This window comes from Copidosoma floridanum, unplaced genomic scaffold (assembly GCF_036245765.1).
Source record: "Copidosoma floridanum isolate Cflo_tuat_1 unplaced genomic scaffold, Cflo_Japanese_pri ptg000001l, whole genome shotgun sequence".
NCBI classification, from domain to species: domain Eukaryota; kingdom Metazoa; phylum Arthropoda; class Insecta; order Hymenoptera; family Encyrtidae; genus Copidosoma; species Copidosoma floridanum.
The window spans coordinates 8,350,161-8,363,513 of record NW_028321878.1 but is presented as its reverse complement, the minus strand read 5'-3'; the positions used below and the strand labels follow the sequence as shown (position 1 = coordinate 8,363,513).

The 13,353-nt window shown below is 40.9% G+C and overlaps 2 protein-coding genes across 2 annotated transcripts; both read left to right on the top strand.

Annotated features, from left to right (window-relative positions):
• Positions 1 to 883: 883 nt before the first annotated feature.
• On the top strand, positions 884 to 13,321 carry LOC149376015 (proline-rich protein PRCC-like). The gene is given in 5 exon segments (XM_089588879.1): positions 884 to 1,075; positions 1,190 to 1,480; positions 1,637 to 1,687; positions 3,243 to 3,251; positions 12,234 to 13,321. Coding segments are annotated over 5 exon segments (1,272 nt in total). The 5' UTR covers positions 884 to 1,000; the 3' UTR covers positions 13,080 to 13,321.
• On the top strand, positions 8,224 to 9,498 carry LOC149376016 (uncharacterized). Its single transcript, XM_089598585.1, has 2 exons — positions 8,224 to 8,781; positions 9,055 to 9,498. Exons 1-2 carry the CDS (start codon positions 8,407 to 8,409, stop codon positions 9,496 to 9,498), a joined length of 819 nt encoding a protein of 272 aa, XP_089454711.1. The 5' UTR covers positions 8,224 to 8,406.
• Positions 13,322 to 13,353: the final 32 nt, after the last annotated feature.

The window sequence follows — 13,353 nt, the reverse complement described above, 5'->3', positions numbered from 1 at the left end:
AAGGCAGGGAGCACGTCATCAGCCTTACTGATGAGTCCTGGCGTGCTCCCGGGACGAAACATCAAATAATATTTTCTCTCCTCTCATGGCATAACTTGATAGCCATATTGGTGACCCCGTAAACTTGAACATGCGCAACCTTCTTCTAATTATTCTAATAGCATCTCCGTAATCTCTACGCCTCGGGACAGCAACTAGCTTCCCTCTCTTTCTCCGACTTGACCTCTGTCTCGGTCGTGGCTAGAGCTTCTGCTCGCCTCTCTCTAGGACTCTACAAGAGCGTGGAGGATTCGGAGATCTACTTTATCAACTATCGACTTCTTTCTCCCCTATCTTGCCTTCTGCTAATACACCACGTCATGCACGTCATATGCGTCACTGCGCACTTCTTACATATCGTCACCACTCCTTCATCCGGCGTTGTAACTGGAGGGGGAGTATGTGGGGACCCTCTCACACACATGTACGTACACTTCGGCTCTCCGTCCTTCTCCAACCATCCGCTAGGCGTCTAACCATGTCACTCGACCTTCTCGCAAGTGCCCGGATTTCATGTTGGTTAATATATAAGGGCGTTTAAGATTGAGCTAGGGTATCCCCACCGATATAGGTGTCTAAGGCAGGGAGCACGTCATCAGCCTTACTGATGAGTCCTGGCGTGCTCCCGGGACGAAACATCAAATAATATTTTCTCTCCTCTCATGGCATAACTTGATAGCCATAAATAAATTCACTAGTACGTCATCTGTTGCTGATTTGCTGAAGAGCAATAGTACTCAATCGCTGACTAACAGCTGGACACAGGAGTACCTGTCTTATCAATTTTGTGACTGTCAAATATTCAAATGGTAACATACACACATACATAACCTTAAAACAAAAACGTAAACACACATCAGTTTCTGCTCTTCTATATAGTGTCAAAAAATTGTCATATACTCTGTTAATTTAGAAAAGTTTACAAATTTCGTTAAATAAAACAATACAGAAATTAAAAACAATGAGCCTAGTGGCGTATGGCAGTAGTGATGAGAGTGAAAATGAAGACGAATACAACGACCAGCCGCAAGTAGAAACAAAAAATCCAGCTTTGGCTGCACCAAATGAAAAGAAAAGCAATGATGTTCAAAAATCGTCTGCCTCAAAATCAGAGAATGTTGCCGATGTAAACAGAGAAATCCCAACGCATGAGAAAACTCAAACTTCGGCAATTAAGGATGGACAAAAAAGTGCCAAGTTAAATTTGCCTATTCCAAAATTAGATCAATATCAAGACTCGAGTAGTGATAACACTGAGTATTCCACAGACGAGGCCTTACCAGATTTTAATGTCCTGCCCAAGCCTAAGATGATTCTCGTTGACGAAATCAAGGAAGCTGACAGTGTACCTGTTCCCAAAAAAATTGATTATGGCAGTATTGAAATGCCACCTAAAAAGAACAAAGGACCTGCAAAAATATCCATTCCATCTCTATCAGATGTAAGAGAGTCACGTATCTTGCTTAAACGCTTGAATAAATTGTACCATCAATTTATTCAGGACCTAACCAGACAAAAAATAGCTGCATCCTGTTCTATGTTAAGTCTAGAACATACTTCTAATAAGCTTTATATTTATTGACTACTGTTCTTTTAGTTTAAGGACTTAGAAGAAGAGGACGACGCTTCTAAAAGACATATGGGTTAGGTGCTGGTTCCAGGCGATGGCAGACCCACGGCTGCCAGCGGTTCAAGGTTGGGAAGGAGAGACTGATTGAGTAGGCCTGTGTAAGAGTAAGAAGAGTCTTTATTAGAGGTGCCTACAAACAAACGCTCAAGAGCCTGGTCAGGCTAGCACTGCTCGACTGCGCGTGTCGAGAGAGCAACGAGGCAAGTGTGGAGACGCGGGCGGCAGGAGGGGAATTTCCCCCACTCCTGCATACATACAGCCGAGGAGCCCCACATACTCCCCCCCGAGCAAACGCAGTAAAAACATTTAGAGGGTGCATGGCAATATGCAGCACATAGAATAACAAAAATTAATTTTTTAAAATTAGAGGAACGCCGGTACAAATTTTCTTGACAAAATTGTAGGTACGCAGGTACGAAGTTCTCTTAAAAATAGGTACGCAGGTACAGAGTTTTCTTAAAAGTTAGGTACGCAGGTACAAGGTTTACTTAAAAAATTATAGGTACGCAGGTACAAAATTACTTTGTTGTACGCAAGATCAATCTAGTAAGTTGCATTTTTTGGTGATTAATGATAACGTGATAAGGCTTTATTCTCTTCAAGACTAGATCACAATCAAGTTTTACTTAAATCTAAGGTGGATACAATTGTCCGTTTCATGCAATGTTATATAAAACAAAATTAAGTAACGCAAAAGTGATTTGAGTGTCAGGCATTAAGATCAAATCTCACATTGTCAGAAGCTTTCTTATTTTTATTACATTGGTAAGTCTTAAGAATAGGTATAGGCTTTTTGGGCTGTAGGGGTGGAATTGATAGGTCGAGTAGAGGAATTCCGAGGTTCTCAGGAATGAAGTAGGCTGGTTTTAGCAGTTCAGTCGAGATCACTTTGGGCACTCCTTTGATGTCGATTTTGAAATCCCGATCAGAGACACGCTCAAGAATCTTGTAAGGCCCCGTGTAAGGTCTTTCGAGAGATTTTACAGCTGGAGAGCGCCGAAAGACGTGAGTGCAAGAACTGAGGTTCTTGAACACGAAAGGGCGAGACCCGTGATGATGTTCGACGGGAACAGGTTTCAGCTGTCGCATGTGCTCGCGGTAATCCTCGATGAAGATTTGAGGATTGGCTTGGAAGTCGTCAGAAATGAAAAATTCTCCAGGAATGCGAAGAGAGGTTCCGTAAAGAAATTCAGCAGGAGAGGCTCCTGTGTCACTCCGCACCGATGTTCGAAGGCCCAAAAGGACCGTGGGGAGGATTTTTACCCAGTCAGGCTCGTTATGACACATAATTGCTGCCTTAAGGCTGCGGTGCCAGCGCTCCACCAGGCCGTTTGCGGCAGGGTGGTAGGCTGCTGTTCTCTTTCTCTGACAACCGATGAAGGACAGGTAGGCGTTGAAAATCTGGGATTCGAATTGGGCTCCCTGATCAGTAGTAAGGAATCTTGGGGCTCCGAACCGAGAGACCCAGTGTTCTTGAAAAGCCCGTAGGACCGTGGAAGCCTCCATGTTTTTGAGAGGTACAGCCTCAGCCCAACGCGAAAACCGGTCGATCATGGTCAGAAGGTACGAGAAGCCGTCGCAGGTTTTGAGAGGACCAACGAGATCGATGTGGACATGTCGAAATCTGTCATCCGGGGCCACGAACTGTAGGGGTTCGTTTTTGATATGACGAGAGATTTTTGACTGTTGACAGTCAGGACAGGCCTGGCACCAGGCTTTGATATGGCGGTGCATCATGGGCCAGACATATCTTTGCCTTAATAGCTGGTCAGTGACCTTGGGACCAGGGTGCGCAGGTGTGTGAAAGAGGTCGAAAACACGTTTTCGAAGTGTTTTGGGCACGTAGGGGCGGATAATGTTGCCGGTCAGGTCGCAGTGAAGGCGACTGTGGTTGTGACCTAGCTCGATGCTCTTGAGGTTAAGCGAGTGATCGGAGGATTCGAGAAGCTCCTTGAGCTCTGGATCATGCTGCTGATGCTGTATGAGTTCGGGCATTTCGATATCGAGAGGTAGCCGAATCATATCAACGCGCGAGAGAGCATCCGCGGCGACATTATCAGTCCCAGGGAGGTGTTCAAAAGATGTTGTAAATTGCGATATAAAGCAGAGTTGACGCCGTTGACGCGGCGAGGCTTTGTCGAGTTTCTGAGTGAACGCGTAGATCAAGGGTTTATGGTCAGTGACCACCTTGAAACTACGACCTTCAAGGAAGTATTTGAAGTGCTTGATAGACTCGTAAACAGCAGTGAGCTCCCGGTCATAAGCGCTGTAATTGCGCTGAGACGCGGAGAACTTCTGCGAGTAGAAAGCGTGAGGCCTCCAGACATCACCAATGAGCTGCTCGAGGGCCGCGCCCATAGCAAAATCCGAGGCATCAGTGACTAGACGAGTGGGAGCATCCGGAGAAGGATGAATGAGATGACACGCATTGACTAGGTCGTTCTTAGTCTGGTCGAAAGCTTGAATGGCTTCTGAGGACCAGTCGATGACTCTGGTGTCATTTTTCTTCGAGTCATTAGTGTAGGTGTAAAGAGGAGCTTGAACAGAGGCTGCGTTAGGCAGGCTGCGGCGGTAAAAATTGACCAGACCCAAGAATCTGCGGAGCTGGACAACTGTATTAGGCCGGGGGTAGTCAATGATCGTCTGAACCTTCTCAAGAGAAGGTTTCGAACCATTCTGGTCGATGAGCTGACCGAGGAAGACTATCTCTGATTTGCCAAACTCACACTTAGAGAGGTTTAGCCGTAAGCCAAATTGTTTGAGTCGCTCGAGGATGACACGAATGTGTTTCTCATGCTCTGCAGGAGAGGACGAGAAAACGAGTATGTCATCTAGATAAGCGAAAGCGAAATCTAGGTCACCCAGGGCTCGGTTAATGTATCTCTGAAAGGATTGAGAGGCATTCCGAAGACCGAAGGGCATGAAGACGTACTCGTACAACCCAAAGGGCGTCGTGACGGCGGTCTTCAAGACGTCAGTGGGGGCCACCGGGATTTGGTAATAAGCCCTGTACAAGTCCAACTTGGAGAAGATTTTCTTACCCTGAAGCAGCATAGAGTAGTCGTGCAGGTAAGGAATAGGGTATTTGTCAGGGACTGTGCAGGAGTTTAAGCGGCGGTAGTCGCCACAGATCCGCCATGACCCATCCTTTTTCTTGACCATGTGGATGGGACTGGCCCAGGGACTCTTCGAGGCTCTGCAAGTGCCCTGTTTGACAAGTTTTTCGAATTCGTCTCGAGCGATCTTAAATTTCTCTGGATCGAGACGCCTAGTTCGTTCCGTAACTGGTGGACCGTTAGTTTCGATATAGTGAAAAACATCCTTCGCCGTCAGAGGAACAGCAGGCTTTTCACCAGTGACTTCAGGAAAGTCCGCCAAAATTTTGGAGAAGTCAGACTCAGCGCTTAAGACGCTGATTTTGGGAGAATTGGAAAGTCTAAGACTCCCGACAGAAAAGGTGTTAGAGTAGGGGTCGATGAGCCTACGTTTTTGCAGGTCAACCAGAAGACCAAAAAAGTGCAAGAAATCAGCCCCCAAAATAGGGCTGGCAACGTCTGCACGATGGAATCTCCAGGGAAATCGACGTTTGAGGCGGAGATCTAAAAGAAGATTCTCTGGGCCGTAAGTTTTAATAATGGAGTCATTCGCTGAATAAAGCTTGAAGTTAGTAGGCTTTGAGTTACTGTCGAGTTTAGGGAGCAAGGAAATCTCAGCTCCAGAGTCAACGAGGAAACTAAGTCCCGAAATAACATCGCGAATGTGGAGGCGTTTAGTCTCGGAAGCATCTCCGCTCGCGGCCTCCAGGCGAGGAAGAGGATTTAGTTTTCCGAGGGGGTGGAGCGCCAGGAGCAATCGCCACGGCAGCGAAAGGCTTTACTGCCAAACTTGGCATGAAGATAGCAAAGTCTATCGCCCTGGGCCCCACCGCCGTCCTTGTCGCAGTTGCGGTTCTGCGACTTGGACCGTCCACGTCGGTTCGATTGACTCCTGGGACGCTTGTCCTTTTTCTTCCAAGTGTCAACCTTGGCCGAGATACGGGCGATCTCAGTCTTGAGCTCATTAAAGCAGGTTAGGATGGGATCAGAACCGACCGAGCTGACTTGAGGGGAATCTGCAGTCATAGATGCCATATATTTATCGGCTGCTTCCGCCAGTTGAGTCAGGTCGGTAATAGCAGAGATTGAGAGAGCGGCGCGACAGTTAGCAGACAACTGTTCCAAGAAGATGGTCTTGAGGACGTCCTCCCCGCAGCCCGCGCCGAGGGAGCGCATGCGACTCAATACTAGCGAGGGCTTACCCTCCAAGGAGAACTGGCTGCGCAAAAGCTGGCGGAGGCGATCAGCCGCCGAGCCACTGAAGGTGGATAGCAAGCGGGCCTTGACCTGTTCGTACAGGTCATTGGGTCGCGGGTTTGCATCTAGGAGGTCGATCACTAAATTCATAGCGTCCGCGTCGAGTTTCTCCGCTATATAGTCTGCTTTGGTTGCGGAAACAGTTATTCCCGCGTTACGTAGGGTTATTTCGCACTGAGAAAACCAGACTCTGGGATCACTGCGTAGGAAGTTGGGGATCTTGGGAGCCCTATAAGCCGACACCTGAGGAGTGCGAGCGTTGGCTAGAGAGTTAGTAAGCTGCTCGTTCTGTTGAGTGGCCAGAGCCAAAGCGGCGGTAAGCTCCTGCAACCGCTCCTCAGTTGCCATCGCAGAGGTTCAAAAAATTCACTGGTCCGAAAAAAAATTTATTGATTTTTCTTACAAAATACGCAAAGCTGATAACCAGTAAAAAAGAATTTTTGAGATCCACTAACCAGCAAATATTGACGATCAATGAATTTTTTGAATGTTAATAATAACGTATAAATAATTAAAATTAATAATAATAAGTCTCTTAGTTGTTAAAACGCAGTGACAAAAAACGCCAAGTTGCAAAAAAAAAGATTTTTGATAAAACGAAGAAATAGATTCTAATAAAAAGTTCACAGTTAACGCTAAGAGTAGTAACGCGCACAAAGGTAAACAAGCGTTTCTGCGAATTACACCGCTTACGCGGTATGGCTCGTCAACAGAGGTTAGGCACCGGTAGTAACTGAGGCACAAAGGCTTTATTTATACTGGTCTTACGCGACCTTCAATAAATACCTCGATGATGCGACGACCTGGAGCGAGTGTGCCGACGACGATGATGATGAAGATGATGCGAAGCCGGTGCGCTCGATGAAGGCGGCGACGGCGCGTGCAGGTGTAGCGCGCAAAGTGTCGATGCAGAAAATGGCGGCGGCGCGCTGACACGTGCGCGGATTACGGGCGAGCGGAAACGCTCGCGAAGGACAGTGCAGGTACGCTGAACAGGTGCACGCGGAGGCGGCCGTCAAGCCAAAAGGCACGACGACGACGCTGAGGCAGGAGGCGGCGCGCTGACAGGGCACGCTGACAAGGCGCTGTAAGCCGGGACAAAGGCAAGGCGGCGTCGTTGACTCGGCTCGGAAGACTGCGTACTCTCCTCCCGAAGTAGTCGGGGTCACCAATATGGGTTAGGTGCTGGTTCCAGGCGATGGCAGACCCACGGCTGCCAGCGGTTCAAGGTTGGGAAGGAGAGACTGATTGAGTAGGCCTGTGTAAGAGTAAGAAGAGTCTTTATTAGAGGTGCCTACAAACAAACGCTCAAGAGCCTGGTCAGGCTAGCACTGCTCGACTGCGCGTGTCGAGAGAGCAACGAGGCAAGTGTGGAGACGCGGGCGGCAGGAGGGGAATTTCCCCCACTCCTGCATACATACAGCCGAGGAGCCCCACAGACATACAGTAAAAGCATGGCTCCAGGAACTCCGCGAATGACTTTCGAATTGGGACATGAAAAAAATACCCAAAATTGCGGAATCGTTAGCAACGTTTGCAATCACTTTGCAAAAAATTGTCGGATCTTCCGGTTGTCTATAAAAAAATAAAAACTAAATGGTCCAGCGAGAGTCCGAATAAGTACGTTGTCTGGCTCAAATACTCCATATACGGCTATGAAACTTACTCTAATCGTTTGCAATTTAATTGTCGATGATGATTATCTATTGCATTATTGTAAAACTAACAGAAAAACAATGTGAAATAATTATTTCAGTCATTGCGAATGAAGTCTTCTCTGCAGCTATATATATAGCTTTAGCGCTCTCAAGAGCAGACAGCTACCAAACTGGCGGAAAATTCAAATATGTCGCACAGTAGAACAACTTCTATTAATATCAAGATTTATAATTTAAAATAGATATTGAAGAAAAACTAACACATGAGTCATTACAAAAGAACCTTAAACTTATTATTTTTTATTATTATTATTATAACAGAAACTTAGCTGGGCAGTGGTTTAAGCGAGATGATGCGGAATCCCGAAGTGAAGCGATCAAAATAAAATTAGATCTTCAGCTAAACATTGCACTTATTTTGTACTTGGAATACGAATTTCAAGTTCCAGAATGCGTTCTTTCATGTGATACGAAAAAAAAATGTAAAAGCAAAAAGAATTTAATAAATAATGAGACAAACCCATCTGTATCATACAATGATAAATCTGAACTAAATTTTTCAGCTGACGCAATCGAAAGTCAAGAAGATAATGAATTTGAAACAAAGATTAGTGAATCAAAAATCGAACTTGTCGATAGTGACTACTCAAAAATTCAAAAACTAGATGTAAAATTACAATGTAAAGCAAAATCCGAAGAAAACAATTATGAAAATGAAAGTAAGAATATGAAATTTATTAGAAAACCAGAAATTAAAGATGGGACCAAAGATAGAGTTGAAAGTAATAGTCCAAACCCCCAAAAACTAGACGAAAATTCGTACGAAGAATTAATGATTTCAAGTGAAAACAATCTTGATTCAAGCCAAGAAAGTGAAACTAAGAGAGTACATGTTAGTGATTCGAGTACAGATGACAGCTTTTCGATACTACCACGTTACACAGCACATGAGAGAAATCTCATTATCAATGGATCTCAACTGCCTGCAGTTAAAATAGATACCGTAAATAAGCCCTACTGCATAGTGAATACTTGCCCAATAGATAGTTTATTTGAACTTTTGGTTGCAGCTCACAGCTTTTCAGCATCATTCAGAAACTTTGTAATGGATTTCACATTATCTGATCCAGATAATTCCTATTTTTTTGAAATACTTTTTAAATACATTCATAGTGAAAATTTTTCTAGAAAATTTTACTATAATGAAAGGCTTTTATTGTGTAAAAGAAAGTATGGAGCGCGGGAAACTTTAATTAACTTTCAAATAAACTGCCAAGATAACATAGGAAAACTATTTGAAGAAATTATGGCAGAAAATTTTTGCATTCTGAAAAAAAAATCTTGTAATCTTTGTGCATATAATATGAGCTGGAAGTACAAGACACAAGGGATAAGTTTGGCTACTACGATCGACGAAAATTTTCTTTGCAATTTACAGAACTACATCAATGAACTCTACAGTAAAAAACCAAAAAGTTGTGAAAAATGCAACGGAGAAGTAACCGAAATCTACAGAATCAGTCATTATTATTGTCTAGATATAGAGCCAAATTACAAACAGCATAAAGATTTATATGCAACCTTAAATAGTGTACCCATAGAGATAAAAATATTAAACGAAATATACGATTTAATAGGCCTGGTAGCTCTTTATCCATCAGATTCCTTGGGGCACTACTATACATTTATAAGGCTACCAAATAACGAATGGGAAGAAAGGAATAATTTGAAATCTACTATCATCGTCCACAAAATTAAAAGTTTAGAGATACTAAAGCCAGCATTAATATTCTATACAAGAAGAAAAACTTATTTGTGAGTACAAAAAGTTTTTGATGTTTCTAACAAAGCTTATTTAAATGTATTTGTATCTTTGTATATATTTTCAGAGGAAAAATATTGGGAGGTAAGTTATTATAGGTAAGCAACAAGATGTTTTAAGCTCAAAGCATTTATAAATTTAATGACAGAAAATATCAAGATAAAAAGTAAAAAAAAAGAATTATACGAATAAATCAATGAAAGTCAAGAGATCTCAAACTAAATAAACAAAAATTGTTGAATACAGATTATATTTGAATAAAGAATTAACGCAACGATAAGTAAATTGTATATTACATTTAAATAAACTGTATTTGGTTTAAAAATGTAAATTTGTCAAAGTTAGCTAATAATAGAAGAATTATACATCTGCAATTTGAATATAGCATCTTTACTAATGCTCAGGAGAATTCAAACTAATACAAACAAAAATTATTTTGTGCAATACATTTAAATAAACTGAAAAAAAGACATGTTCAAAACATTACTCATTTACTTCTTTATAAATACTCTAAAAAGATACTTATAATATTTGCTCTGATAAGGTAGTAATAAGAATATGAATAAGACTAAAACACAGCACATTTAGTTTCGCTTAGTTTACGGTATGTACTTTTCCAAGCCAGTTAGTCATCCACAGTCGTTGAATCTTCCATGGCTTCCCTCAGCACGCGCTCTTAGTCCTGCCAGGCTTATTTCAGAAACAATTTTGACCAATACTGAGTATATGCTGCCAATATTGGACTTCTCGGTCATTCTAACGAATACTCAAATTTTAGTTCACGTTAATGTCTTTCGAACACAAGAGTATTGAAAAGACTAAGTCCATCAGTTCGACAGACATTTCACGATGAACTATTGCAGAAATATTGAATCTGTTATGAAAACTCGACGATATCCTAAAATCTATAAATTCATTAAAATTTATCAAAGATGTTTTGGTCATAATATTATAAAAACAGATAAGTAAAGAAGACAATTTTCATTGATGCTCGGTGACGATGCTACACCCTCGAGCTGATGCAAATAATCTTCAAGCCTAGGTCGAAGTCGTTTAAAGCAGCTGTCAATGTGCTTGGATCATCGTACAGGTGCTGGTACTCGCTTGATATCTTGTTTTGAACTGCGTCTTTCATTACTGGGTAGCATAGCCTGAGAATAAAAAACATGAGTGACTTAAGAACTCGAGTAAATCTCAATTGATACGTTGCAAAAGATAGTCGTCATCGAATACCCAGGCACACACATTCAATAAGTTCGTATTTAAAAAACGTCTTCGTAATGATACCTTGCTCTTTTTAAAAAGGAATAGTGATGTCAGGGTTCTCGTAAAGGAATCTGCTCTCCTCCTAGGAGTTACGAGGCTACTCGAGCACTAACCCGTTGTCCTTCTTTCTCATTGTTGCAGCCTTCTGCCGAGTACTCTAAAATGAAGTATCTTATTTTTAATGATTCCGAATAGTTTTTACAAAGAAATACAATTACTCTGTCAACTCGATGTTGTGATGCAGATGCAGATAAATAACGTTATCGTTCCAGGCAGCAAGTCTTATTATCCTGGTTAATAATTATAACTGAAAGCAAAAAAAACTACAAAGTACCTTGCTCACTAATTAAAAATATAAGCTACAGATAAATAAAATAAACTTATCTAAAATTTGTAGGTTAGTTCTTTTATCTACATCCAGTCAACAAGTCGTACAAACGATAATTGCACTCTCGCACTAACAAATTGTGAGCTTCAATAATTATAATTATTTGAACTGACTTTGTGCTCAGGTACTTATTTTGCGTAAATTCAAGCAATCCGCAAATGACAGTTTATGTAAACATAAGGCTCGTTCTCCCCGAGAGCGACTCGAGCTGTATACCTATAAATATATATATAGCTGTACCTATATATACATAGTTGCTCTGACTCACGTTACCAACTTTCAAACGCCAAAATGATAGTTTTATACTTATTGTATCACAATAATTTGTTCTATTAATAATGCACACTTGTTGCAAATTCATACTGCAACAGAGTTTTTTTAGTATTTAGTTCAACTTGATAAGACCGAATCGACTTCAATCACGTAGAGCAGATGATTGCATAACGTAAAAACACATTTTCGAAATTCACTTAAAAAATAATAAGTTTAAGGTTCTTTTGTAATGACTCATGTGTTAGTTTTTCTTCAATATCTATTTTAAATTATAAATCTTGATATTAATAGAAGTTGTTCTACTGTGCGACATATTTGAATTTTCCGCCAGTTTGGTAGCTGTCTGCTCTTGAGAGCGCTAAAGCTATATATATAGCTGCAGAGAAGACTTCATTCGCAATGACTGAAATAATTATTTCACATTGTTTTTCTGTTAGTTTTACAATAATGCAATAGATAATCATCATCGACAATTAAATTGCAAACGATTAGAGTAAGTTTCATAGCCGTATATGGAGTATTTGAGCCAGACAACGTACTTATTCGGACTCTCGCTGGACCATTTAGTTTTTATTTTTTTATAGACAACCGGAAGATCCGACAATTTTTTGCAAAGTGATTGCAAACGTTGCTAACGATTCCGCAATTTTGGGTATTTTTTTCATGTCCCAATTCGAAAGTCATTCGCGGAGTTCCTGGAGCCTAAAAGCATCTAATGTAATGTACAAATATTACCGTATTATAAATCATGAAATATAAAAATTAATTGTACATGAAAACTAACGTTGATTATTATAAATTTTAGAAACAGTCAGGTCTTATTGGGATACTACCACCACCAAAGGGTTCAATATCTTTGACAAAGGCTACTTCAATGTTGCCTAATGTTTTGACAAGAAAAACAGTTGAATCCAAGCCTTTGATTCCACAACCTATAAATAGGACTACCATTAAAAAACCTGTTAGCCAAGCAAAACCTTCAACATTAACATCTTTGTCTAGTTATACTTCTGATTCAGAAGACGATGATGAAAAAGGATCGTCATCAGACTTCTTTTCCTTATCCACACCAGCAAAAATTCCTGATCAATTGTTACCTATGAGCAGCATTGATATGATTGATGACACAGCTTCCTCTTCAAGTATGTCTAGTAGTTTACTTCACAACGACAATACTATACAACAGTCAGAAGATGATTCAAGAAAAATTCTTAGAAATAATCTAATGGATATTTCTAAAGAAGAAATAATATTGAAAAATAAAGCAGAAGTTGGTCCAAAGTTACCCATTCCAGAGCAAGAGTACCATGTAGATTCAGAAGGCAATGTTGCTTTTGATGAAAAAGCCATCGAATACTTGTGTGGAAAACGTGGTGTTAAAAGAAAGAATGAACTGAGTAAAATAGATGTAGTAGAAATTAGTGGTGACGACATCAAGCCAGATGAAAGGGAATGGCTTGTCAAAGCACTCACAGAAGAGCAAACTCACCGACCTATCTCTATTAGTTCAGGTCCTGGTGGACAATCTAAGAAAAAACATCAAATCACATACTTGGCTCATCAAGCCAAAGCTATGGAATTGGAATTAAAGAACCAGTGGGCCCAAAACAAGGCTAATAGACAAGCTACACGGTCAAAATACGGTTTTTAAATGTGCTCTTGTAAAAATTGTTTGCTCATGATAGAATGTTACTGCAGTATACTTACAAATTAAAAGAAAAAAAACGTGTAAAAACATGTAGATTTAACTTATATTTTAATAATAAATAAAAAATAGATTTATAATGTATTTTGTAAATATGTATCAGATAAAGTTACAAACATTTAAAACATACCTGTGTATTCTTCTATTTATTACTATGATGGTGCAAATTTGAGTAAACACTCTTACAGTTATATTTCTCTCATGAAAGTAAATTACAGAT

Excerpts from the sequence above, each read along its gene's own strand:
- LOC149376016 (XM_089598585.1), top strand. The coding sequence starts at position 8,407 with ATGAAATTTATTAGAAAACCAGAAATTAAAGATGGGACCAAAGATAGA. Across the intron at positions 8,782-9,054 it reads CAGCATCATTCAGAAACTTT|TACAAGACACAAGGGATAAG; the intron begins GTAATGGATTTC and ends ATGAGCTGGAAG.